The 24,348-nt window shown below is 51.8% G+C and overlaps 8 protein-coding genes across 8 annotated transcripts; 4 read left to right on the plus strand and 4 right to left on the minus strand.

Moving 5' to 3' along the window:
- Positions 1-177: 177 nt before the first annotated feature.
- Positions 178-3,235, plus strand: AA0111_g1215 (hypothetical protein; the record flags this gene model as incomplete). Its single annotated transcript, XM_028646096.1, has 10 exons — positions 178-322; positions 434-619; positions 679-993; positions 1,046-1,214; positions 1,279-1,375; positions 1,433-1,498; positions 1,552-2,507; positions 2,567-2,663; positions 2,719-2,972; positions 3,025-3,235. The coding sequence occupies 10 exons, from the start codon at positions 178-180 to the stop codon at positions 3,233-3,235; spliced, it is 2,496 nt and encodes an 831-aa protein (XP_028511493.1).
- A 574-nt stretch (positions 3,236-3,809) lies between these two features.
- On the minus strand, positions 3,810-5,499 carry AA0111_g1216 (hypothetical protein; the record flags this gene model as incomplete). Its single annotated transcript, XM_028646107.1, has 2 exons — positions 3,810-5,246; positions 5,332-5,499. The coding sequence occupies 2 exons, from the start codon at positions 5,497-5,499 to the stop codon at positions 3,810-3,812; spliced, it is 1,605 nt and encodes a 534-aa protein (XP_028511494.1).
- Positions 5,500-5,849: 350 nt separating this feature from the next.
- On the plus strand, positions 5,850-9,067 carry AA0111_g1217 (hypothetical protein; the record flags this gene model as incomplete). Its single annotated transcript, XM_028646118.1, has 3 exons — positions 5,850-5,944; positions 5,999-6,214; positions 6,271-9,067. The coding sequence occupies 3 exons, from the start codon at positions 5,850-5,852 to the stop codon at positions 9,065-9,067; spliced, it is 3,108 nt and encodes a 1,035-aa protein (XP_028511495.1).
- A 1,487-nt stretch (positions 9,068-10,554) lies between these two features.
- AA0111_g1218 (hypothetical protein) lies at positions 10,555-11,564 on the plus strand (the record flags this gene model as incomplete). Its single annotated transcript, XM_028646129.1, has 3 exons — positions 10,555-10,570; positions 10,810-11,197; positions 11,309-11,564. 3 exons carry the CDS (start codon positions 10,555-10,557, stop codon positions 11,562-11,564), a joined length of 660 nt encoding a protein of 219 aa, XP_028511500.1.
- Positions 11,565-11,895: 331 nt separating this feature from the next.
- On the minus strand, positions 11,896-13,422 carry AA0111_g1219 (hypothetical protein; the record flags this gene model as incomplete). The annotated part of the gene is made up of 2 exons (XM_028646140.1): positions 11,896-12,880; positions 12,965-13,422. The coding sequence occupies 2 exons, from the start codon at positions 13,420-13,422 to the stop codon at positions 11,896-11,898; spliced, it is 1,443 nt and encodes a 480-aa protein (XP_028511501.1).
- A 342-nt stretch (positions 13,423-13,764) lies between these two features.
- AA0111_g1220 (hypothetical protein) lies at positions 13,765-14,313 on the minus strand (the record flags this gene model as incomplete). The annotated part of the gene is made up of 1 exon (XM_028646152.1): positions 13,765-14,313. One exon carries the CDS (start codon positions 14,311-14,313, stop codon positions 13,765-13,767), a length of 549 nt encoding a protein of 182 aa, XP_028511438.1.
- A 3,032-nt stretch (positions 14,314-17,345) lies between these two features.
- On the plus strand, positions 17,346-19,898 carry AA0111_g1221 (hypothetical protein; the record flags this gene model as incomplete). The annotated part of the gene is made up of 2 exons (XM_028646163.1): positions 17,346-19,746; positions 19,798-19,898. 2 exons carry the CDS (start codon positions 17,346-17,348, stop codon positions 19,896-19,898), a joined length of 2,502 nt encoding a protein of 833 aa, XP_028511437.1.
- A 3,044-nt stretch (positions 19,899-22,942) lies between these two features.
- AA0111_g1222 (Versiconal hemiacetal acetate reductase) lies at positions 22,943-24,237 on the minus strand (the record flags this gene model as incomplete). The annotated part of the gene is made up of 5 exons (XM_028646174.1): positions 22,943-23,459; positions 23,515-23,594; positions 23,656-23,913; positions 23,993-24,143; positions 24,209-24,237. The coding sequence occupies 5 exons, from the start codon at positions 24,235-24,237 to the stop codon at positions 22,943-22,945; spliced, it is 1,035 nt and encodes a 344-aa protein (XP_028511165.1).
- Between the last annotated feature and the right edge of the window lie 111 nt (positions 24,238-24,348).

Here is a 24,348-nt window from a genome sequence, read left to right on the forward strand (position 1 = left end):
ATACATCCTCGTGAGAAGCACATATTCGGATTTATCGGGCGTTTGCATCTTCTTGTTGGCGTAGGCAGAAAAAATGGGTCCGCTGCGTCTCTCACCTCTGACCATCTTCTCCGCTGCTCTTTGCTTGTTACACCTACCACGACCGACAAAATCTCACCTGATACTACACGATCAATTATGGCGCAGCCTCCACCAGCGAAGAAGGTGTCGGACCGAGTTCATCTCGGCTTCGCCGCGCTGGCCGCAAACGAAAAGAAGATGGCGGCGATTCGCAAGAACGCAGAAGACTCGAAATACTTTGACGGCTCCGCCCCCAAAACCAGTAAGTGCCTCACGTTCTTCTTGTATATCCTGAGGGATATATCGTATTACAGCGCCATACGCTGTCGTTGCTCCGCTCCAAGAAAGTACTTTCGCTGATTGCCTTCTGTAGGAAAGAGAAGAGAGCAGGTCAGGGCGTACTTCGAAGCTTTCGTCAAGTCATGTTATGGCGAGACCGATGTCGAACAGATCTGGAACTCTCAGATGTTCACTGCTCGCACGAAGCAGTTTCTGGAGGGGGTGACCAACATTACTCAAGGCAGATTTGAGGAGAATATAAAGGCTTCTACGTTGTGGGGTGAGTACACATCTTGAGATTTAAAGGCCTTTGTCTTGATGCTGACACACTTTCTCCAGGATACAAACACAGCATTTACTGGTGGGCCGCAGTACTTGTTGAAAATTTCCACCTCCTTTGGCAAAAGTGGCACACCGAAGTGGCGCGGCACATACACCAGCTTTCTGTCCAAGAGTCCTTGAGCACTCGCTCATGGAAGAAGAACAACTTGAGCGACTGCGAGCTCGTCCTCATCTTCGACTACATTTGTAACCAGCGTTACGGACTGGACAATCTCAAGCAACACTGGGCTGCGTTGCTACTCGTGTGGCTGACCGCCGTGAGGCCTGCCTCTTTCACTGTCGGCCAAGGTTACGCAAAGGGAGAGCCTCTAGGTATGCTTTGCCATCTCAAAAGTCTAGTAGTGGGCACTAACAATCTCGAAAGGAGTTTCCGGCCGGTTCTGCAAGTTGAGCGCGACACTTCGGTGGTCAGATGTTGAGTTTGTCAACATGAAAGTGGGCATTGCCGTGCGCATCACATTTCGATATCACAAAGGGTATCGGAACCCACACAAGGATCATGCGATGACCAGCGATGCGAAACGAACATTTATGTCAGTATTATCATACGCAGAGCAACTCACGATGCACATTTGCTAATCTGGTTCCTGACAACAGCTTCCTGCCATCGACCAACGAACGCCTCGAGTTTGACCTTGCACTCATACTGCTCGGCATCGCCTGCCAGCGTGGCCTGTTCGTCCAAACCTTGGAGGTGCGTCCTGTCTGTAAACGAGATACGCAGAGCATAAACTGACTATTCGTTCAATAGGAAATTCTTACCCGCAAGCCATCGGATGTTTTTTTGAAGAAGCATGATGATATCAACCAACAGGCTGTGAGCGACAACCAAAACCCCTTTCCCAGTGGCCCGTTAATAACATGGGACAGGTCTTTGTGCAAGCAGATCAGGCCGGTAATTTGCATCCAGATAAGGAAATGCTATCGAGCGCCCTGAACCCCAAACTCCAGCAACTTTGCACCGGCGTCGGCCTCCTCGAACGAAACACCTATTATTCTCTTCGACGTACAGCGATCGTTGAAACTCGTCGAGAACACGGCACCGAGAAAGCAAAAGACTTGGCGTTTCATGTGGCAAATGCGAACAGTCTATTCTTCTACGATAATGTGGGCTTCGGCGATCTTGACATGCAGCATTTCCGGCAAGGTGGGGATGAGACCATGAGTCGCGAGGAGATACGCAAATATTTTTCTCAAGCCAATCTCGCACGCTACCAGCAAACAGATAACTACGACGATGCATCACTCGGACAAGTTCTCAATGAACAAGTAAGAGATAGACTGCACAACCACGATGAGTACATTGCAAAGGAGCAGGAACTAAAGGACTTGTACACGGAAGTTGGCAAAAAACTTGAGGAAATGCAAGTCAACGGCGAGATACCGGAAATGGAGAAGATACCTCTTGGGTTCCTAGGCAACGATGGCGCCAAGTACAAAGCTCTGGCAACTACTTACCACCTTACGGAGTTCACTCAGAGGATTGACGATCAGCTTAAGGCAAGGAAAGCACTTTACAGAGCTTTGCGTCTGACAATCCGCAAGGAGATGATGGAAGAGCTACGTTCAAAGCACAGCGCTGTTCTGTCCGAGAGCCAAAAGCAATCTCGTAAAGCCATCCTCAGTTCACGTGATGGCACTGGTTACCAGCCGCGCAACGCCAGTGAGTTAGACGTCACCGGTCTTGAAGCTTCAGAGACAGCCGTACTCGCCATACAAAGCATTGTCGAAGCTGTGCCCGATGAGGAGGAAACAGAAGGACTTGATCCGGGTTTCATGGAGCAGCAGAACATGCATTCTCGAGAAGAGCCAGAATGCTGGGCTGGGTAAGTTATCTATCCTCTGTGAACAAAAAGAACTTTCCATACTGATCAGAAGTGTATAGTCTCAAAGACGTAGTCGAGATACAGCTCGGCAGTGGCGAGACTTCAGCGCAGACTCTGGACGCCAGGCACGAGTTTCTCATGAAATGGTATAATCTTGTTAGTAGCTCTCATTCACACTCACAAACTCTACGCATATGCTGACTAGATCTAGCGCGATTCTGTGGTGCCGCAGGCCAACCTGAATTGTCCTCGCTGCCAAATTGATCCCACCATGGATAAGGCTGCCAAAGATCGTAAGTTCAACCTTTACCGACTGAAAACGCACATGCGAGGCGGCTTGCACACCCGGGAGAAACAAATCAGGCGCGCGCTGGAGCAGGATGGTTTGGACCATACATCTCATGTCATATGCCCCGTGTGTCAGACCCCGAATAAGGGTGTGAAAGGCTTCATCAAGCACCTGAAGTAAGCCTTCGAAATCCCTTTTCTGCAACGCTTCACTAACTGTCCTTTCAAGGGAAATTCACCCAGAGCAGCTCTGGGAAGACTTTGAGGACGAGAGTGGGAACGAGGGCCACGAGTCTGAGGCGACTGACTTTGAAGGCTTCAGTGATGTGGTGGAGGGTGCTGTCGGCGGAAGTCCTGATGATGAGGAGGAGCCCAGCGAATTCGGTGGTTTCTCGTCCCCTGTCCCTACATATGAAGGGAAGGGAAAGGGTAGGGCATAGATTTCGATTGCAGCGAGAGGAGAAAAGTACTTTCCTCTGCTAAGCCTTATGCTTCTAGAGTTATAACGCTTGTAGCTGAACGTCACCTTGACATGATCTCACGATTATAAAGTCAGCACGATAGTAGAAGACAACAAGTTTAGAAGGGCTGTAATTATAGAAGAAGTATAATATGAACGTATACACGCAGAATTAACACTAACTCTAAAAACAAGGACCTTAAATTTCAGCGTTATACTCTTTGCTTGGCGCAAAAAAAACCTGGGGTATCTGACTGAAGGCAGACGAATGCTGATGAGAGCGAGACTCGAACTCGCGCCACTTTCGTGACCAGGAATATGTGTTAAGGTAACCTTAACCTGGCGCCATAACCAACTCGGCCATCTCACCATAACAAGGATGTTATTGGTCAATTTGTGTTCTCGGTACTATAGAACTTCGGAAGTGTTCATTCTGCTAGATTAGTGTACTTGAAAATCTTTTCAGTCCGCCTCATGTCTTCTGCCGAAGCTTCAGCGAGGCTGTCCCTACACGTACTCCATTGCAGATGCCCGGCCGGTCAAAAGACCTTTCATTACATACCCATTGCGACCCTGGCCCATGCTGTCTCCATGTCTTGAACGAGAGTAAGGAAGTCGTCGCTCTCTAGGTGGCGGAAGACGAACTCATTGAGCAATGCTCTGCGTTCCTCGTCAGACTGCGTTGCATACGCTGCCAGACCATCGGTCTCGTTTGTTCCACTACGATGGCCAGTGACAGATGTAGGTGGTGTAATCGGAGCGCTCTGAAATACAGTATTGTGAGTATTCTGAGCAGCATTGCTGAGTGTACCGAGCGGGGTTGGTAAAGCAGTCGGGCTCAACTTTTTGAATGACAGCGGAGATGACATGGGAGACAAGGTCAAAGGCGACCGATTCTCGACACCTTCGTGCGGTGACGTCTTCGCGCGCAGAGGACTAAAGTGATCTTGGTTTGGTGTACGAGGAGGCCGCTGCATTGCTTTGTCTCCATGTACGGTCTTGCTGACAACAGTTGGCTGAGGTAAGGGGGGAAGTTCAATCTCCTTGCTCATTGCGCTTCGGCTAGAACTGGGTCGGCCACTGGCTGCGCGAGACGGTAGAGGAGGTGGTCCCATCGTACCAGTGGATGGTCGCACACTGTCACTGCCCGAGGAGCGAGGTGACGACAGACGGGGAAACGGGAGCTCACGTCTAGGCGGTGGTGTCTCAGCGCTATCGGGACGATTAGCAGTGCCGGGACGGTTGGCACTATCAGGGCGATTGGCGCTGCCAGGGCGGCTGAAGAGCATAGCAGTATCTGGTCGCTCAGTAGACAAATGAGGGGTCCCTTCGACGGCGGACATGTGCTGATCTGACGGAGGCGAGATATCAAGATGCGAACGCCCTAATATATCTGAGGTAGCTGAGGTAGGCCGGGCGAACAATACAGGAGGAGCAAGGGGGCCTGATAAGGAGGCCGACATGTCTAAGTCTTCCTTAGCGTAGGCTGGAGTGGCAGATGCTGGACGAGGGCATGTCCCTCCTTGTAGCTGCGAACTTGTATTGGCGGAGGCACTGTGGCTAGTATAGGGACCACTTGAGATTTCTGCTAGCCGCGATGGAGGACACGATAGTCTGCCTGCGGGAGATCTGTTAGAAGGCTCCTCAGGAGACGCAATAGCTTTCGGACTCGATCTGGAGGGTGATGCTTGTGCTGGCGATGGTAAGGGAGCTGTTAGCTTCGGCTTGGACAGAGCTCCTTTCGTTCCACTCATGTGCAGGCCGATTTGAAGGAGGTAGTTAGATACAGTGTCGAAGTCCTTGTCTGACTTAAACCTCATTTGGACACGCCGGAGCTTGTTGTTGGCCAGCTGCCATCGTATGGCCAGCAGAGGGGAGCGTACAATGGCAGTAATGGGGAGCTGGTCGGTCTGTATCTGCACCCCGCGTTCTTGATACAGACGAGTCATATCGTTTCCCTCGTTGATCAGTCTCTCAATCTCGATAGTTTGCTGTGAAAGATCGGTTAGCCAGCACGTTATTTGCAGCAGTTTATCAGCTCGAGTCGGTGAAGCATCAGTTGTGCATGCACCGTACCCGAATCTGTGAGCCTTGAACCACTTTCATAAGCTGGAAGCCATCGCGTGAACCGTAGCTGTCGATAATGAGAGTGAGATCCCTCGTCTCTTTTTGCCAGATGAACTGTTGCTCACTGGCGTCGGTGTCCCGGGCCGTTGACAGGGTCGCGAGCGGAAGTGAGAGCATCGTGGTTAGTGCTGGTTATTTGTTAGTCGAGATCAATCAGCTCCATCTAACAGTGGACGAGCTGTGTCGTGTCGAAGACACTCGCGTAATGCTGGAGGAATGTGAGAGACGGTGGGATGAGACCTGGGGAAGTTGCAACCGGCCAGGCCAGTCACATGATGTGGCCCGTGCGGGTCAACGCGAGGGACTTGGTGCATTCTGGAGTTCTGGTGTTCGCCCATCCATCATCGCGACCGACGCGCGCCGCGCATTCACAAGCAAATCCACCATTGTGCCAGGCACACAGCTGAAATCACGCATGCGTCGCGATCCGTTTCCGAGTAGCCCCGAGTGAATGCGACAGCCGCAACATGGCCCCAAACAGACCGGAGGAATCATCCGTCGAGCGCACCCAAGAATATGAAGACTTCCTAAACACTTTGGCCGAATACCACGAAAAGCGCGGGTGGGTTTTCTTGCTTGTGGCACCGCAATGAGCGCATATTGACCCGACGTGTAGCACTGTTCTGGACCGTGAACCCAAGGTCGGGAGCCGACACATCGACCTTTTGCGGCTCTACAAACGCGTCAATGAGGAGGGAGGCTACGATAGGGTTTCAGATACCAAAAACAACAAGCTTGCGTGGCGCAAAATCGCGACCGAGTTCCTTCCCAAGAGCCCCAGCATCACAACCCAGGCCTTTTTGGTGAAGACAGCCTACTACAAGAACCTTGCGTATGTGAATGGTGAAAGAACCCGTTGCGCCTCACACCTGCTAATGCTTGCTTTAGCGCCTACGAGATATCTACTGTCCACAAGCGCGAACCGCCGCCGCCCGAGATCCTCGAGAACGTATCTGCCAAGGGCGGAGACCTCCTAAACCGAACCGTCGACAACTTCTTCCCACCCAGCAGCCGAGAGGCAGAGCGATTAAGAGGAGACGAAGACTCGGAAGACGAAGACGACGTCGAAAAGACACCAAAAGACGACAAGATGGATGTGGATGACCCTGGTAGCGTTGGTCGGTCAACAAGGTCCCTCCGCCATGCACCGCCGCAGCGCGTACTCTTCCAGCCCGAGTCTTCAACGCGACAGACGCGCCAGTCGACAGGCCATCTGACCTCGTCGCAAGCAAATGGCTATGGCACGAGTGGAGCAGCCATGACGATCGCGAACTACGAGCCGCGAACCGCCGTACCAGCCACCATGAAGCCCGTCGTTACCCCGTCAAACTCCCTCGATACGTACATACAGTCGCGCAAGAAGTACATCCTCAACAAGAAGAACAGGCCAGTGCCGCTCAAGGGCATGATGCTGCCTGGTACCGGTTTCCCGGGACCCAGCATCTACATTCGTGCCCTGAATGCGCTGCGTTCCAAGGAGCCGGAGGAGGAGGCATACGCGCTACACCATCTGGTCAAGATCTCGCACGAGCGGGGGGACAAGTACCGCTTCGATCAGTTCCCAGGGCTCGCAGAGGCGCTTATTGCCAAGGTCATCGATGTTTCCGCATTGTTCTATGACGTGAACTGGGACATATCCTATGTCGAGGAGGAATTCAATCAGCCGCAGACACTGAACGGACTTTCTGGTACCCGCGACCTGCTACAGCGCATCAAGTCTCTCCGCATGCTCGATATGCAAGATAACCTCCTGCCGGAGCAGTCCGCAAAGGCCCTCAACATGATCAACGAGGCTGCGCTGATTATCAGGAACATGGTGATGCTGAAGGAGAATGCCATTTTCGCTGCCTCTGTGCCAACCATCCAAGACATGATTACCATCGCACTCAATCTACCACACCACTCTACTATTGTGGAGCTGCAACACTACGCCCTGGAGATCGCCGAGCAGCTGACCAAGTATTGGATATTGGACTCGCAAAGCCCGCTCTACCGCTCTTTGCTGGCCCAAGTCGACTCAGACGACCGTGGCCGCATCATCACATCGTTGAGAGCACTTGCGCGGATAGCAATGAACCTGGAGGCTACCAACAAGCTTTCGGACGTGCCAATCAAGACTCTCAAGTCGATATGCGACTGGCTGTTGGTAGAAGATGAAGACCTCCGCATAGCATGCCTGGACTTCCTCTATCTGTTCACTGGATTCCCTGATAACGTCGAGAAGCTTGTACACGAAGTTGACATCGAAGGTGTGATAAAGCAGCTAGTCCGACTACTACAGTACGGTGCGGTAGCCTACGAGGAACGAAGAAGTACCGCGAAGACTGCGAAGACCTCCGCGCCGCCAGAGAATGCGCCGAAGCTGTCGTCTGCTATCATAGATCATCTAGTGACTCTCGATGAGCCAGAACGGAGTTCACAGTGGCTGAAGACGTGTTTCGAAGAGGACACAACAGGCGAGATCACACAGATCCAGTTGTGGTCAGCATACAACGCCGCCTTCTCGGAGCACATGACGAACAACCCAGCCAACTTCAAAGCGCTTATGCCAGCAAAGGACTTCATCACCAACGTCTCAACGACGTTTGGCGGTGCTTCCGCTCAGGTGTTGACCGTGGGTGGGCAGCCAAAGTATACCATAAGAGGTATACGGCCACGATCCGTACCAGTCGACCCAAGCACCAAGAGGCCGTACATGCGATGCTGCTGGCATCCGCCGAGCCTGCTCAACGGACATGCTGACTCGAAACATTCGACTGCGAACATCGAGTGCGGCGAGTTCGCTTCCGGTGCTCGCTCCATGTGGGAGCACGTTGTCAGTGTCCATCTCCAAGTTCCTCGCGACCAGGAGACCGGACAGTGGTTGCTCGAGCCCAAGCTAGACATCAAGGACATTATGGAGATCGAGAACGGTTCTGCCACCGCGGCGACGAAATACTACTGTCACTGGGGTGGCTGCACACGATTTTCGCCTGACGGCACAGAATCTGCGTTCGAAGCTGGACAACATGTCAAGACGCATTTGCCTGATACCAGCATCAAGCATGCCATACATGCAAAACACAACCGCACGCCTTCGGAGTCACGGCCCTTGACTTCATCTACACAAGGACGGCATGAAAATTCCCAGCCTCAATCTGCACAGCCTGCTGGACTAGGCAGCTTGGGCATGGGCGGACGACACCAAAGTTCGTCGAACACTTCTGCGAGTAGATACGGCGGAGGTCGAGATGATGCAGCAGGAGCGCAAGCAGCACCCAACTTCCGCTACTACAACACTGCGACTGATGATACCAACGACGCCGCTGGTCTTCCTTTGTCCGCCGTTCTTGTCCTTCGTAACCTCGCTCGCCAACTCAACAAGATCCCGCCACCGACTTCTGTCATCGATGTCACTTCTCCATCATCTCCGGTTCACAAGCGGACGTTCAGTGCCAGCGAAGGTAGTCCCGAAGCCGCGAGACGAGCCACAGCTGGTGCCAAGAAGCCACGTCTCAGTGATGCGGCAGCGGAGCAAAGACGAGAGAACGAAGAGAAGGAGGAAGAAGAGGCGAAGAACGCCGGATGGGTGCCCCGTATCTTCGCTCCCCTGCGAGACCAGATTGCCTTCACGGCCAGTCATAATCTTACTCTGAGGAATTACATTGTGGGGCTACTTAAGGCCGTCGCTGAAGGTGGTGGCTAGGTGTAATGTGCTTGCAAGATATTGTTTTACAGAATGGCGTTGATGAGCCTACAAAAGAGCGCTTGCTTTTTGACTGTACGAGCGATAGGGTGTGTTTGGAGTTTATACGTGTACGCAAGGGACTGTACACTTAGATATCTTACTAGTTCTATGACACCGCACGACTCAGGTATGGGTCGGGTTTGTGTATGCTTACTACCTGTTACTTTCAACGAGTCTACATCCTCAACCTTCTTAGTACCGTCATCTCGTGTCACGACTTACTTGGCGTTCGCGCCCCATTTAGGCGACCGAGATATTTCATATTCTAGATGGAGGATAACTTGTATTTTCACATTTGAAGTAGAGCTGACATGAAATTCGACCTGACCTGCAGCTTATGACCCTTAGGTCTCTCGAACAGTGGATGATAAATGTCCCAACTGCGATAAGAGCCTCACAATATTCAAGCGTTGAGCACGTGGCTGACGGCACTGTACACAAGGGAAAAGCCGAACATGTATAGAGATAATAAGCTTTACCTTGAAGCTTACAATAGCTTCTAACAAAGAAACTTACAAAGACTAATAGTATTGTAGACTTCTAGATTCCTAATTGATATTTACATAAATCTTATTACGCTTTATTGTAGTAGGAAGAAGTACCCTGCTCTAAGAAGATGTTGAGTTTCTCTCTTTGATGTAGTGACGGGCTTTTGTATGCGCTGACATTGCCGCGGCTGATTCCTCTGTGCATCATGTCCTCAGATTCGAGGGGAAGGAGCATGACATCTTTCAACCATTCGAAATGGACTCTAGCAGATGGATCCAAGAAGGCTAAAAGGCATGCTGAGAGCTTGACGGTAGGACAAGGTGCGGCTTCGATCGGGTTTAAATAAGGAAACGGTGATGCTGAGCACGACTAAGCCCGTAAAATTGCTTCATAGTGCTTCACTGCATGTAGGCGTTTCTCGGCGGGCTGGGTGTTTTGGCGGCAGATGCATGGAGCCTAATCAGTACGATGTTTGTTTGGAGGAAAGTGAGGTGCCGCTGGCCGCTGTAGATGAGAAATTCACACGTTCTGAAAGACATTGTGTGGAGTAAGATTGAATAGGAAGTTTAGTTCGGTACCCGGATACCGCTCTCTTCTTGCGCATCTTACCCATGCCTGCTCAATATGGCGCCTCTATATGGTTCTGACGTTCGTGAGAGTTGCGATTAGAGGCCAGCTAGATAATGAAAGAGGGGGCGTATCCAGATAGTGTCGCATGCCGCGAGAGCATTCGCTCACCATACGCTCGCGTGCGACCTGGGTCAGCCGGAGAAGGGGGGTCATACGTCTGCGATGATTGAAGGCAACATTGGTTCACATCCCGTAGTCAATTCCTTCTCTTGCTTCTTTGTATAAATATCTTCCATAAAAAAAACATCGAGAAGGCTCGACATAGATTTCGTGTTAAATATAGAAGGTTCCGGGTATAGAGCCGCCAACCGCTTGCACAACTCAAAATGGGAGACTACACCGGTATGTACTTTTTCTCTAAAAACTTCCGTATCTTCCAGATTTCGCATGCGCAACCGAGATACGTGCAAAAGAGGCATCAAGAGCTTTCAAACTCTATGGTTCAACTCAGACTTTATACATGCACCCATCTCTGTCGCGTCACCCTAGCGCAGATCCTCCACACAAGGATCAGTCCCTTACGGGCCTTACCAGCATGCAAATCTCACACCACCATCCGCAAATATGACACCACTAATCAGTCCACTTTACCACAGATCCCCTCGACCACATCCTAGCTGGCAACCTCGCCTACCAAAAACGCACTACCGCATGCGATCCCAACGCCTTCACGCTCCTCGCCCAAGGCCAGGCACCTGAGATTCTGTGGATCGGCTGCGCAGATAGCCGCATCCCAGAAACGACTGTGTGTCACTGCAAGCCGGGAGAGATATTTGTCCATCGCAATATCGCGAATACGGTGCATGCGGATGATCTGAATGCTGCTAGTGTAGTCGAATATGCGGTCACACATCTGAAAGTCAATAGAGTCGTGGTATGCGGGCATACAAAATGCGGAGGTGCAAATGCAGCGTTGAGCGATGCGGATTTGGGCACGACGCTGAATACATGGTTACATCCGGTCCGAGAGTGAGTTTGTCTTCCTTTCTCCTGCAAGCGTGGTTTGAAGTGGAGGTAGTGGCGCGAACAGGTGTTCGCAGGATCAGGATGCTTGAATGCTACTGACATGGACCCACATAGGCTCCGTCGTCAGAACAAAGTCGAGTTAGAGGAATTGCCGAATGACGATGCGCGGTCAGCTCGTGTTGCAGAGCTCAACGTTCAGCAGTCTATTGATGTATTGAAGCAGCATCCTGCTATCAAGAGGGCTATCGCTGAGCGAGGCTTGTCGCTTCACGGTCTCATCTACGACATTGGTGCTGGACAGCTGAAGATCTTGGAGGAGGCAGGTGGTAGAAAGGCAGACAGTCTTCGGTGTCTGACTAAGGGGGCTTGAGGGCCACCATGTAGATGTCGGCTACATATGGGTTTCTAGATGCAGACTCCATGTTCATGTCTGCTTTGTGTTAGAGCTTACAGTGGCGGGTTTACAGCGTTTGGCGATGTCATGGGAACTGCGTAGTGCTCTAGATAATAAGTGGCTCTATTTGAGAGTTTCTCTTTGGTTTGATGATATTATGAAGAACTGCTTTTGTTTTATTCAACAGAGAAGGCAACAATTGTAACGAAACTAAGCTTTCGGATGTCAGTCTGCAGTATAGAATACATAGGGATGGATACAATACTCTGTTTCGGTGGTTCCAATTGCGACAGTATCATCGATATGCTCAGAAACCCTCTTTATCTTCAAAATATTTTCGCGTCTCATACACCGCCATAAAAGGAATGACGAACACCGGATGCACTGCTCTCAAAGCATCGGCCTCGTCCCAAACGACATCCTCACCATCGTAACGTCCCTCTGTCTTCCAGTGGAAAGGCGCGCCGTAGTTGCCGGTACCCAAAGTCTTGTTTACGTTTTCGTCGTAGACATACTTGTGCTGTGCTGCACTGAGTCCAGCCAAATTGTAACATGTGTGGTATGCGTCAGGGCCCTTTCCAGGCTTATCCCTTAAGCCGCCCTTCTTCTCTTGACATGCGGCTAGGATGTAACGTCCAAGTGCTCCCCGATTCCAGAGTCCTTTAGTAGTTGCGGCCTCGACAATGGACCAACAGCCTCCGACCCACTGAGAGTAGCAGCCGTCAACGAGCTTGTTTGTGCGACCGTTGTATCCACCTTCTGGTGTACATTGCCGTGCTGACAACCAATAGATCAAAAGATTGACGTCCAGGTACTTGTGTAATGTCTCCTTTGGTGGTCCGAGTACAGCAAGGCATCCCAGGCCGCAGAATGCGTAGGCTCCATGGGCCTCATTACCAGGCGTCGCTGAGATACCGCCGTCCCAAGATTGGCATTTCGAAATCCAATCGCCGAGGCCGTCTGTGAAGTTGGTAAAGCCTTGTTTACGTACTGGTGCATCAGGAGGGAGCTCAAGAGGGAGGTTGGTAAGAGACAGCACGACCATGGCGCAGAAGGCGCCTCGGATGTCTTCCTCGCCGCCCTGGCACATGGTAAAACCTCCGTCGGCCTGCTTCATCCTGCCCAGAAAATGCCAGAGAGCTTTGCGATTGATGGTGTCGTACGCCTGGGCCCCACCGACTGTGGCGAGTGACAGTACTGCAGCATACGTGCAAGCAAGATGAGCATACTGGCCATAGCCACCCCCAAATCCTCCGTCTGGATGTTGAGCCAGAGAAAACGTATGCGGTACTCTATGCAACGTTAGAAAATGTGCTACCAAACTCGTATGTCGTGCAGATCTTGGAGATGGAGCATTCTTGGATTGGATGACCTACGTTTTGTCGTAGCTAGTTATGTCAGAGCCCATCGCGGTCAAGCCTTGCAAAGACCAGTACAAGAGCCATGGTCGTGCAGCGTCCAATCCAGCAGCGCGTGCTGGATAATCACCAAGCTGTCCTCTCAAGAAGTCATCGTGTTTTGGTCGTTGCAAGTTTGGTATGCCGAAAGTATTCAATGAAAAATCGTTCGGGTTGCCCTCCAAATAAGGTAAGATATTTTTGGCCGTTTCATAATCGGTCTCTGACGTTTCCGTCACGAGTGAATCTTTGATCGGTACCCTGATACTCTCTAGGTAAGCGATGTTTGCTTGCTCTTCCTCAGTAGCAGTCCCCATATCCTCGTAATCGCTTCCAAGCTCTTCGTCTGAAAGCTCTTCAATTCGTTCTGACCCGGGGATAATTTCCTGCAAACGGGAAGAAGGGGCCTGAGCGGAAGGACGTAATGGCATGGCCATCTTCTTTACATGTACGTTGTGGCGTCTGGACTTAGTTGGTACGCGACTGGGCATCTATCTGTGAGTGGCTGGCGGGGAGAATGGATCCAGGGCTTTCTTGCAAGGGTGCTTAGTATTGTTCGAGTACGGTGCAGCCGCCAGATACAGTATAGATGTCACAACTCGTGCTCGTATAGCGTGACCATCATAGGTGAACTCAAGGACTGCCCTCTGCGTTTGTTGCAAATGCTACAGTCAAGGGAAAGAGTGGAGCACGTGGGGAGTAATCAGATTGAGTACTAGCTGGCTTGGCAGTTCTGCTATCGATAGTGAACCATCCCAGAATCCACCGACACACAACTTTCAATCCGACGAACGCACACCAGCCATGCCCGCAAGCTCCTCGCCGAGCGCCTCACCAGAAAGTTTCAGGGGACTTGACTCCTGTAAAACGAACAACATGCGCGTCCAGTCAGTCTTGCTGTGGTTGATCCATTGGTGCATAGTGCCGCGCTGAATACAAACGTCCCCGCGCTTCATCAACCGCTTCTCCCCGCTATCGAGCAGACATTCGACCTCGCCCTCGAGTACACATCCGTAGTCCAAGCTCACAGTCCGGTGCATCGTGCATTCTGTGCTTGGGGGAATATCGACATGGCGGAGGACTGTGCCACCGGAGACGACGAGGCCCGGGGCATCCTTGAGATAATTGCCGTAGACATCGAGATCCTTGTCGCCGTTCATATCGACGGGGAAGCCTTTCGTGGTGAAGCTGAGGGCGAACGCAATGCCGTCATCGTTGGCTTTCATCTTGCTTTCCTCATTGAAGGCGGCGCTGAAGACTGCTTTGCCCTTGTCGTCATGAGTAGTGATGTAACGATGGATCTTGGGAAGTGCGCCAATGTGTGCCATATTGTAGGTCTTTTGGATTGCTGTGAAGTTTGCGTGTGATATTGGAGTGATGTTGAGAATGAAATCTAGGTAATCACAAAACCTGACACGTACTTCCTATCTCAACCAAGATGGAAGTGACAGGTGCTGGATGATGTGTTGTCATGCCCCACGAAGAGTCTCACATATAATGCTACACTCTCAGTCTGCGTTATACAATTACGGGAGATGCGCGTGGAGCCGAAGGCCGGATGTGGGCCCACAGATCTAACTTCCCGTCACTACCGTACTCCGCGATCTACGACCCTGAATGAGCTCCATTGCTTTCACAATAGCCTGAGATATAGAGTTTCGTATTGCTGAAGTCCGGGGTCCGATATGTTCAAGGCGTGGCTATATTGCCGCCACATCGTATATACACAACCATCGGCATCTGCGACGTCAGCAAGCTAACGGCAACAGCGAGCGCAAGCAGTTACCGGACAATCAGCTGGAGTTCTGGCATTGTATGCACACAGTCAAAACACCTTCGACGCTACTTCCGCTGGAGGTGGCAGTCAAGTATAATCCCATGGTTGAAGATACATTATCTTATGCCACTGTGAGACCTTCACGAACATTTCCTGTTCATTGCTTCTCATCTGTTTGACCTTGTGCAGAGGTTTGCATCGATTGAAGTAGGACGTGGCTCAAAGAACATCCGCTCGGCAACGCCCAAGGTGATACCGTGAAACACGTGCGATGATAGGGAGCGTAGAATACTTGATCCTCCTTGGATATGAAAGTCTTCTGCTTGTACTGATGCAGGCCAATTCTTTGACCGGAGCGACATTACACAATGTCGTGACTGTGGGGTAGCTGCGTAACAGATACTCCCTGCACTGGAACAATAACCGAGCAATGCGTTCCACGACGAGGTTGGACACGTTGTAATGGGTTGCGCGAACCATGGACTGGTAATATCTGATGGACTGTGGTGTGTGATGGGTGAACCAGATTCTGGCTACCGTCGTTCGGAGGGAAAGAGTATTCAGCGAACTGCGACTGCCCTCACCAAACATTGTCGCCACTGCTACTTTCCCAGTCTCACTTTACGACTTCTTATCGTACTCACCACCAATTTCTTGGACCATTGCCCTTATCCTCTCCGCTTCCACTGCATGGCTCTTTCCATCTACTTCTACTGCATGGCGCTACCTGCGCGGTCTCACACCCATCGCCATTCCTAGTGCTACACTCTGGCACCCCGTGACGAGGGAGCATGCATCCCACAGAGTAAACCAGATGCATTGCCCAATCTCTTCAGCTCTCAAGTTGGAAAGCGCTCCAGAGATCAGCCGCTTGCATCTGACATGCGCTGCGGGGGTCCCCCCGGGTCCTCTCGTCTTCTTCTTCGTGCTCTTCACGACGAACAACTCAACCCCAGTCAATAGAAAAAGATGTTGCTCGCGTCATACTAGACCTAACAGGCGGCCGTCTTTCGCCTACAGTACACTAGCCACTATGTAGGACAAAGGAAAACGTCAGCAACGCCGCCCGGTGGTACAACGCTATCTATCCCCATGACTTGGGATGATGGTGGCTTGCGCAGCTACTGATCCCTCGTAGATAGGATGCGACTGTACAGCACGATGCGGTGTGCACCAGAATCTGGAAGCGTCTTCAAGACGTGAAGAATTGTTGTACTACGACATGCCTCAAACAGTGGCAAAACGAAACAGACGACAGAGATAGTCACGAGTATCGTAGACGGATCTCGGCATGCCACAGCATGAGTGACACCAATGTAATACGCCCACCAGTAAGGACCAGGGTACTATCCAGTCAGGCTGTCGCTGCTCAAAGGCGAAGCATGACAGATGGCAATACCTGAAACGGCTGCCATGGACGAGAATCTGGATGCAAGGCAGGGCGCTCAGTAGCACGATCGGAAGCGATGTTACGCAGAAGGCGCTGCTCGACATTACAGGGTAGCGGCAACGCTTGCCAGCGCGAGGAACCGCCGGAGAGCGGGTTCAGCGCGTGGAGGCAGGTCTGGCGCGCATGCAATGAATGGCCGAGGGCTCAAGAATGTATGATGACGGCAGGACGATTTGCGAGGCGTCTTCGGACGTGTCGGTGAGTCTGGACGTCGACGGCGAAGTGCCGTTATAGAGTCGCAGGCCGGGTCATGCCAGTGAGGCAAATACGACACCCCTGGACGGTCAACCATTTCTCGCGGTCTATATTCTTAGATCCACCGACGGGCGCCAGTAGCGCACGCCGGTTCGCCTGGCTGCATGTCGAACAACTCGTTCGAGGTGAAGGTCGATGATCGAGCACGGCCGTGAGGGGAGAGATAGCACTCAAGCGTCGAGTATAGGCTGTCTTTGCTTCTTGCGGCATCCCCAACGCTCCCCTCCACACCCTGATCCTACAAGACCCCGAGTCTAACGCTTATCGGCGTTATCGTAGGAGGGGTCATCTCTCTCGGTAGGCGACACCTGTGCCGAGAGAAGTACGGTATTGCGACACACTTGCCTGCATCGTCGTCTCACTGGCTGCTGCAGGGTGAGGCGTCAGCTTGCGTGGGTTGGTTAGCCAGACGACAGCCAGACCGAACAGCGGCGCTGGTCAAGTGGTCTAACCAGGAGGCAGCACAGAGGTGGAGCGCCTCGGCGGGCGAACACAATTCAGTTCTCTCGTCGCTCAACGATCTGCCCACTAGAGGCGCCTCTCCACGATAGTTGAGCACCCTCTCGCTACCCGCACACCACCGACAGCGCCCGTCTGGGAACCCTCGCGCAGGTCGACGCTGGTCAGGGTTTTCTTTGACCTCGATTGCGAATCGCGCGGTCCGCTGCAGCGCTTCTGGCGCTATCCTAACCAAGTGTAGGACTAGACGAGCCACTGGTGTGTGGGGCTGGGACTTGCATACAAAAAGCGGTGTACGGGTCTTGGCATCATCCGCCTACACTCTGGTCGGCCCATCGCCCGTCCGCTTACCCTCACCGCTTACTATCAGCTCGAAGAGGCTGAGAACACTCGAACCCATTTTCACTCTCCGTGCAAACATGGAGAACCAACACATCGACTTCGACGGGGCCATCTACGGTGTAGACGGTGCCTTTGACCCATCCTTCGACCCGAACCGACAAACCTACAACTTCTCACAGACGTGGCCGCTGCCAATCTCGCCGGGAACCATGACACAGCAACAACAACACCACGATGGCAGCCAGCAGCACCAGCAGCAGCAACATCAGCACCCGCACCAGCAGCAGCGACGCCTCAACAACGCAGCCGCGTCTACCGCGCACAACTCACACCCGAGTACCACGAGCATTGCTCCTCTCCACATGGGCCTCGGCTTTCCCGCGGGCATGCAACCGATGAACCCCATGCTCGCAACTTGGATGAACATCAACACAGATGGTTTTGCACAGGATAGCTTTGGACAGGGCTCAATGGGAATGGGCGCAGGATACAGCACATACGGAGGACCATTGGAGACTTCGCCTGTCGAGTTCGGCATTAACTCGCACATGATGAACTCTATGTCTATGGCACCCATGAACTTCATGACTACAGCCAGCATGGACGGATTGCCTACCACACTGACCACTGCACCCTTCCAGATGGCAGACTTCCAGCACGAGTTCACGCATCTCGGAAACGCGCCCGGCGAGTACACCGCTCACTCGAACGCGCCCACCGCCAGCGTTGGCACGGGCTCACCCGGCGAGAACTGGATGGAAATCCGTTCGCTCTCCAGCAGCGACAATGGCTGGGTCGACGTTGGCCTCGGACACGGTCACCGCAACTCCTACGACTACTCCGATAGTTCTGCCATCATTTTCAACCCAGCCCAGTCACTCCACATCCGCACTGGCTCCGACTCGTCAAATTCGAACCAATCAGACGTGCCACGATCCGCCCACTCCTTCAGCAGTTTTGAGGAGATACAGTTCCCAATGCACTCGCCTCAATCCGAGACCGATAACCATCTCGAGCTTGTGCACTCGCATCATTCGCACCACTCGCACAGCCACTCGGAAAACTGCAACCACTCGCACGGGCTCCAAATGAGCGATGACTTCGCCAACTACATCTCCCCCACACAGTCCGTCAGCCCTCCCATGGCGCGAGTAGAGCCAATTGTCATAAAACAATCGTCGTCAAACACGGCGTCGCCAACCTCGTCCGCCGTCAGCTCGCCACCGGCTCGCCGCAGGAAGTCTCCTGCAACAGCGACGGGATCGAAGCCTGCAAAGACCATTGTCAAGAAGACACCCGCTCACACCACGAAGAAGGACGCAACTGGCGAGAAGCGCGTCGGAAGGAGACGGGGACCTCTCAGGCCCGACCAGCGACAACAGGCTCACGAGATCCGCAAGCTTCGCGCATGCCTGAGGTGTAAGTTCCTCAAGAAGACTTGTGACAAGGGCGACCCGTGCGCCGGTTGCCAGCCTTCCCACGCGCGTCTCTGGCAGGTCCCGTGCACACGCATTGACATCAAGGACATTGCGTACTTCATGAAGGACTGGAAGGCCGACTACGAGCGTCACGTCAGCCTTGGCTTCTCCATCGGTAACATCAAGGGTTTCTCGACATCAGAGCGTCTGATCTACGTTACCCACGGCTATGGCCACTACCTTCCCATCATGGCCCGCGATGTCTACGTCCGTGACGAGAAGTGCTTCGGTGTCGACTGGCACGAGACCCTCAACGGTCTCCATTTCGAGATCAACACCGCCAAGCTGTCCGCCGGTATGGAGGGCATCTCACGCGCTATGCTCTCTGACTACCTTGACCGCCACATCGACGGTGGTTTCGAGCAGTTCGTTGATGAGTACTTTGAGGGCACCTACTTCGTCACCGAGTTGTTGAAGACTGCCTACCGTTTCTACTGCCGCGAGAAGCTTCCCGTCATCCGCAAGGCGCTCAAGCTCGTCCTTGCCTACAACCTGACTCTCCACGTTACCATGATTGAGGGTCTCGGTGACGAGGACAACACGCCTGGTAAGGTCGAGGACCAACAGTCCAAGTTCTCTGGCAAGACCATCGCGCCTGTCATGATCAACTTCCAGGTCAAGTGTGCTCTTGCAGACATGTGGCGTGAGCTGCAGAAGGATGTCCTTGAGGAGCTGTCTTCCCTCTACCAGTCGGTCTACAGTGGCGACAAGCTGAAGAACTGGCCTACCATCTTCATGCTCGCTGCCATCCTTCTCGCAGTCTGGGAGCTGATTCAGTTCGACTGCAACTACCGTGTCCCTGACCTCGGTGCCGTCAACAAGTTCTGTGGCGAGATGGAGGGCACACCGGTTGGTGTCATTGTTGGTCTCTTCTCGGCCATCTCCCAGAAGCTCCCCTCCTTCACTGAGTGGGATTCGAGGAAACACCACCACCTGCTCAACTCGAACCCGGCTGTCTGCGATGCCATGACCGAGGTTCGCGCGCACGTCACTAAATATGGTAAGCACAGTCCGCCTCTACTTAGTCTCAACATGCTAACAACAATCCTAGAAACGTACCTCCGTTCAAGAAGTGACTGCAAGTTCGACCGTACCGACTTCGACTCATTGTCGAACAAGTTCCTCTCGAAGCTTGTCATCAGGGCCAACTAAGGCACTGCCACTACTACTTAATCATCAGGCTGCATATTCTCTTCACGACCTATCCTTTACGCGCGACTCATCCCCGACAACCACCCAGCAGCTTGTTTTCACGGCACACCCCATATACATAGAACGATCACGACTCATGTGTCCGATGTTTGCACAACAACGGCTGACGACCCCAACTAAACGATGAACGATCTTGCTGCATTTTCCTGCGATTCCCCGGTGTCCTATGGATGCCATGTTTCCCGCGATCCCTCTACGATCAACGATACAGCTTTCGGCTTCCATAACTCCTAACTACATCACACTCATTCCCGGCGACACCGGACCAATTCTTCTATAAAATGAACTCATACGACTTTTATTGACCTTCTTGACCGAGACGGCTGACGTATGATCTACGACAACGATCACGACTACTTGATTTTACATGAGCAAGCAGTACGAGCGAGCGAGCGAGCAGAACCGCGGAGTGAGTTCCGTGTGTTCTCTGGATTGTTTTTGTTTACTTATTTCCTTTTGGAACTGTTGGAGGGGTCCCTGGTATGGTGTCGCACTCCAACACTCTGTGTTGTTGACGTTCAATCCATGTCACAACCTCTCGAGCAACAAATAACCTCTTTTCATCTTCTTGACGATTGTGTTACTGGCATAGCGAGCGAGCAGGCTTTCTTTCTTTCCTTGACTCGAGGCTTCGAACATACTCCTCCAGCTCTGGCACAAACTTTGGTTTGTGCTTGACTGTGAGTGAGGCGGATTTCTTTATTACTGAAAACAGAGTATGTATCTATCATCTATTTTGCTAGGGAAGCAAAATAAAAACTGGGAATTATCATTATTGCTATCAGACTACACTGATGATCTGGCATTCTCGTGACTCGGATGTAGATGTGAGGCTGGACTGTGTGAGTCAGTTACGGCTCGACTCCCAGCCTCCAGACCGACAAAATCTCTACCCAACCTCATCTCCGTGCCTGCATCGCCAACCCCTCCCGAACCCCACTTCCCTAAAACAGCATCAAATCTACAGAATATACAGTACAGCAACTCGTGTTTCACCTACCATGCAAGACGTTTTTGCCGGCCGACATTGCGGCTGAACCCCGGCAAGAAGGAAAAAAGAGCACCGGACCTCACCGCTCTTCTTGCCCCTCGTGTCCGATACAACCCGCGTCCTCAAACTCGTCGTCGCAAGCTCTGGCAGAACAGGTTTGTTGTTTTTGCACCAGGTCCTGGAGCGAGAAGCATGATCTACCGGCTTGTGTCGATCACGATCACGCCCATAGCTAGCCGATCCGTCAACGGGTCATGAAGGTGCCTAGGCGAGGCCTTTGAAGACGGGATGGGCCTGTTATTGATAGTGCATGTGTTGTACAGTCCAGAGGTCAGTCGTAAGCTCGCAGACAGGCGTATGCTTGCGATGGCATGTCCATAGCAGTAAGGTGTAGTCGTAGTGTAGGGCTAGGGTTAACGCGGGGTTTGGTAGTATGTTGTGGCGTGTGGGTGATCCATACTCACCGGAAGGGAACTCATCTCGATCTCCCAAACGCACCTTTCACGGTGTACGTTCCTATCGCTCGGTCTTCGTAGCCGATACATTCACGACCGATTTAGCCACATCTCAACGTTTCATGCACGATATCCGGTACACTACTACGCCCTATCCACCTCGCTACCTCTTTGGAGTACATGTAAAATTACCCGTCCTGCACCCTTCTACCCGCCCCATACCAGTTACCAGAGACTTGAGTTTCCCGTATTTCCAGCTACCAAACCCTCCTCCTCCCCTAGAAGCAGCTAGAAGACCGCAGCCCACGGAGTGAAGACGCCACTGTGGGGCCAACAGGAAAAAGCAACATTATATCCTGTATGCGTTGTACAAAAAACGCCAAACCGGTTACAGATGTGCATGCATGCGTCGTTCGAGTACGTGCATGGTCTCAACGGCTTTTTCGTCTCGTCTCGAGATAGGCTGGCTCTACCCATTGGCATATGCATGCCCTCCAAGGTTGGATGAACTAGTGGCGTATACATGTGTGTGTGTGTGTGTGGGAGGTAGGGCGAGTAGGTGATGCATGTATGGGATTTGTAATGCCCATTGTGATGGAAATGGAGGTGTGTTGAGAAAGTCGGAGTTGCTTTTGCGTCTTCTGTTGAACAGGCGTTTGGTAAGGCGGTGAGGTGGGTCTTGAGTAGAGGTTTCGTAATGTTGTTGCTGTTGAGTTGAGTCTTAGGAGGTGTCAATCTGATTGTGGGTAAGTGTTGAAACGAGACACATTGATATGAGGATGAAACATTGCATTCATGTTGTGAGCATATCCAATTTGCTACTGCGTTTCATAGGAAGGACTACAAGCTCTCACTGTATTACATTGCGTTACTCAAGTGCCAGACTTGCCAACAATCGAGCCAATCAATCTGAGCACCCCTGATTGAATTGGTTTGACCTTGATAGTGATTTGGCTTGATTGATGAGATCAATCGATCAAAAACGCTTAGAATGAATGGCTTGATTGATTAGATTGATAGTGTTACAATTGCCTAATTAGGCAACTGCTAAGCTTGTTTTGTAGATTGGAGCTGAGCTGAAGCTGCTGTAGGCGCACGGGGAGCTGTATCGTGGTGTTGAGGATAGAGTCTCCAGCCAACGTCGTTGGCCAAAGATAACTACAACTCCAGAAAATTATCACGATACCACTCCTACGGCAAATCCAAAAACCTCACGCTCGGGCTGAGTCCGATCAATCTGATCAATCAATCTGGCAGTTTTGAGCTTGATTGACTACTATCTTACGATATGCTGGATTGGCTTGGCTTGCAATACAAATTTTCACTGCTTGATTGATCAGATTGATCTGGATTTATTGTTGACAAGTCTGTCAAGTGCGTTGTGGAATCTGCTCAGGGTATAACACCAATCTCCAGTCCTTAAGAGTGAAGCACCCATCACGCATGCTTCCCAACGACTCTCGAGCCTTCTGGTAGTACTTCAGATCATCATTACATGTATTTTGTGGCTATCTTGTACAACTGCTTGTTATCACCGTTTAGAAGCCCTGCCTGAACTTGGGTGCGTACACTTCCTCAAGGTACTTTGCATCCTCGTCGCTAAGCTTGAAGTTACTGTTCTTCACTGTCTCGTCGATTCTCTCCTTGCTGCTCAATCCGATGATAGGGCACACGCCCTTCTTTATGGTCCAAGCAGTAGCGATACATGCCATGCTAACATTATGCTTCTTCGCAACTTCTTCCACACGCTCAACGATCTTCTTGTCAATGGCATCCTCGCGCTGGTGTACAAGCATGTCGAGGAACTTGTCAGTCTCAGCGCGCTTGGATGATCGGTCTCCCCAGGGTCTTGTGAGGGCGCCTCGTGCGATTGGCGACCAAGGGATGAGGCCGACGCCAGTATCTTGACAGTATGGGATCATCTCTCGCTCTTCCTCGCGGTAGATCAGGTTGTAGTAGTTTTGCATGGAGATGAACTTGTGCCAGCCGTTCTTCTCGGCAATGTTCTGAAGTGTTTGGAATTCCCAAGCGGCCATGGAGCTGGCACCAATGTACCTGGAGGATCGAAGTTAGTAGACGTCTCACATGCATTTTGCGCAGGCACGCTTACCTGACTTTCCCGCTCTCGATGACATCGTTCAGAGCCTTCATGATCTCCTCTCTTGGCGTATCGCGGTCAAGTCGGTGGATCTACATGGGAGATGCGAAGTCAGTGTATATCTCACATATATTTCGTACCGTCACAACTTACCTGTAGAACATCGATGTATGTGCCTAGTCGCTCCACGCTCTTCTCTACCGCGTCGAAAATGTGTTTGCGGCTAAGACCGACTTGATTGACCATATCTCCATCATTGGTTGAGACAGCTGCAATCCCTAAGCTGGGATCTTCTTCGTTGACACCAAAGTAGCATTTTGAGAGGATGACGACCTTGTTTCGTGGGATGTTGTATTGCTTCAGTGCTTTCGCAATGATCTTCTCGGAGATGCCGTGGGAGTAGATGTCGGCCTATTCTATGTTGTAAGCTTGCATTCTTCGTTTAATTGCACTACCTGTGGGATACAATGGTTGGGGTCGTGTGGCTTACAGTATCCCATGTGTTGATACCAGACTTGTATGCATGCTCGAGCAGTGGCAAGCTCTCAGCCTCGTTCAAGACCCATGGCTGCCACTCGGTCGAGCCGAAACTCATCGCACCAAGGATGACCTTTGAGACCTTAAGGCCAGACTTGCCCAAGCTTGATTTCTGTCAGCACCGTCGTTGCTATCACGAATCAAAGCTCAGGAATCGGGACGAGCGTACTTGACGTATTGCATCTTCTGGTCGGCCATTGTTCCAACTGATAACGCTGTGATAGGATATTTCGTTTATATTGGTAGCTCGTCGAACGGTAGTTCGTTGTATGTTTGTACGGCGGAATGTGATTCTTATATGTGTAGCTG

This window comes from Alternaria arborescens (genome assembly GCF_004154835.1).
Source record: "Alternaria arborescens strain FERA 675 chromosome Unknown contig_2, whole genome shotgun sequence".
Lineage (NCBI taxonomy): Eukaryota > Fungi > Ascomycota > Dothideomycetes > Pleosporales > Pleosporaceae > Alternaria > Alternaria arborescens.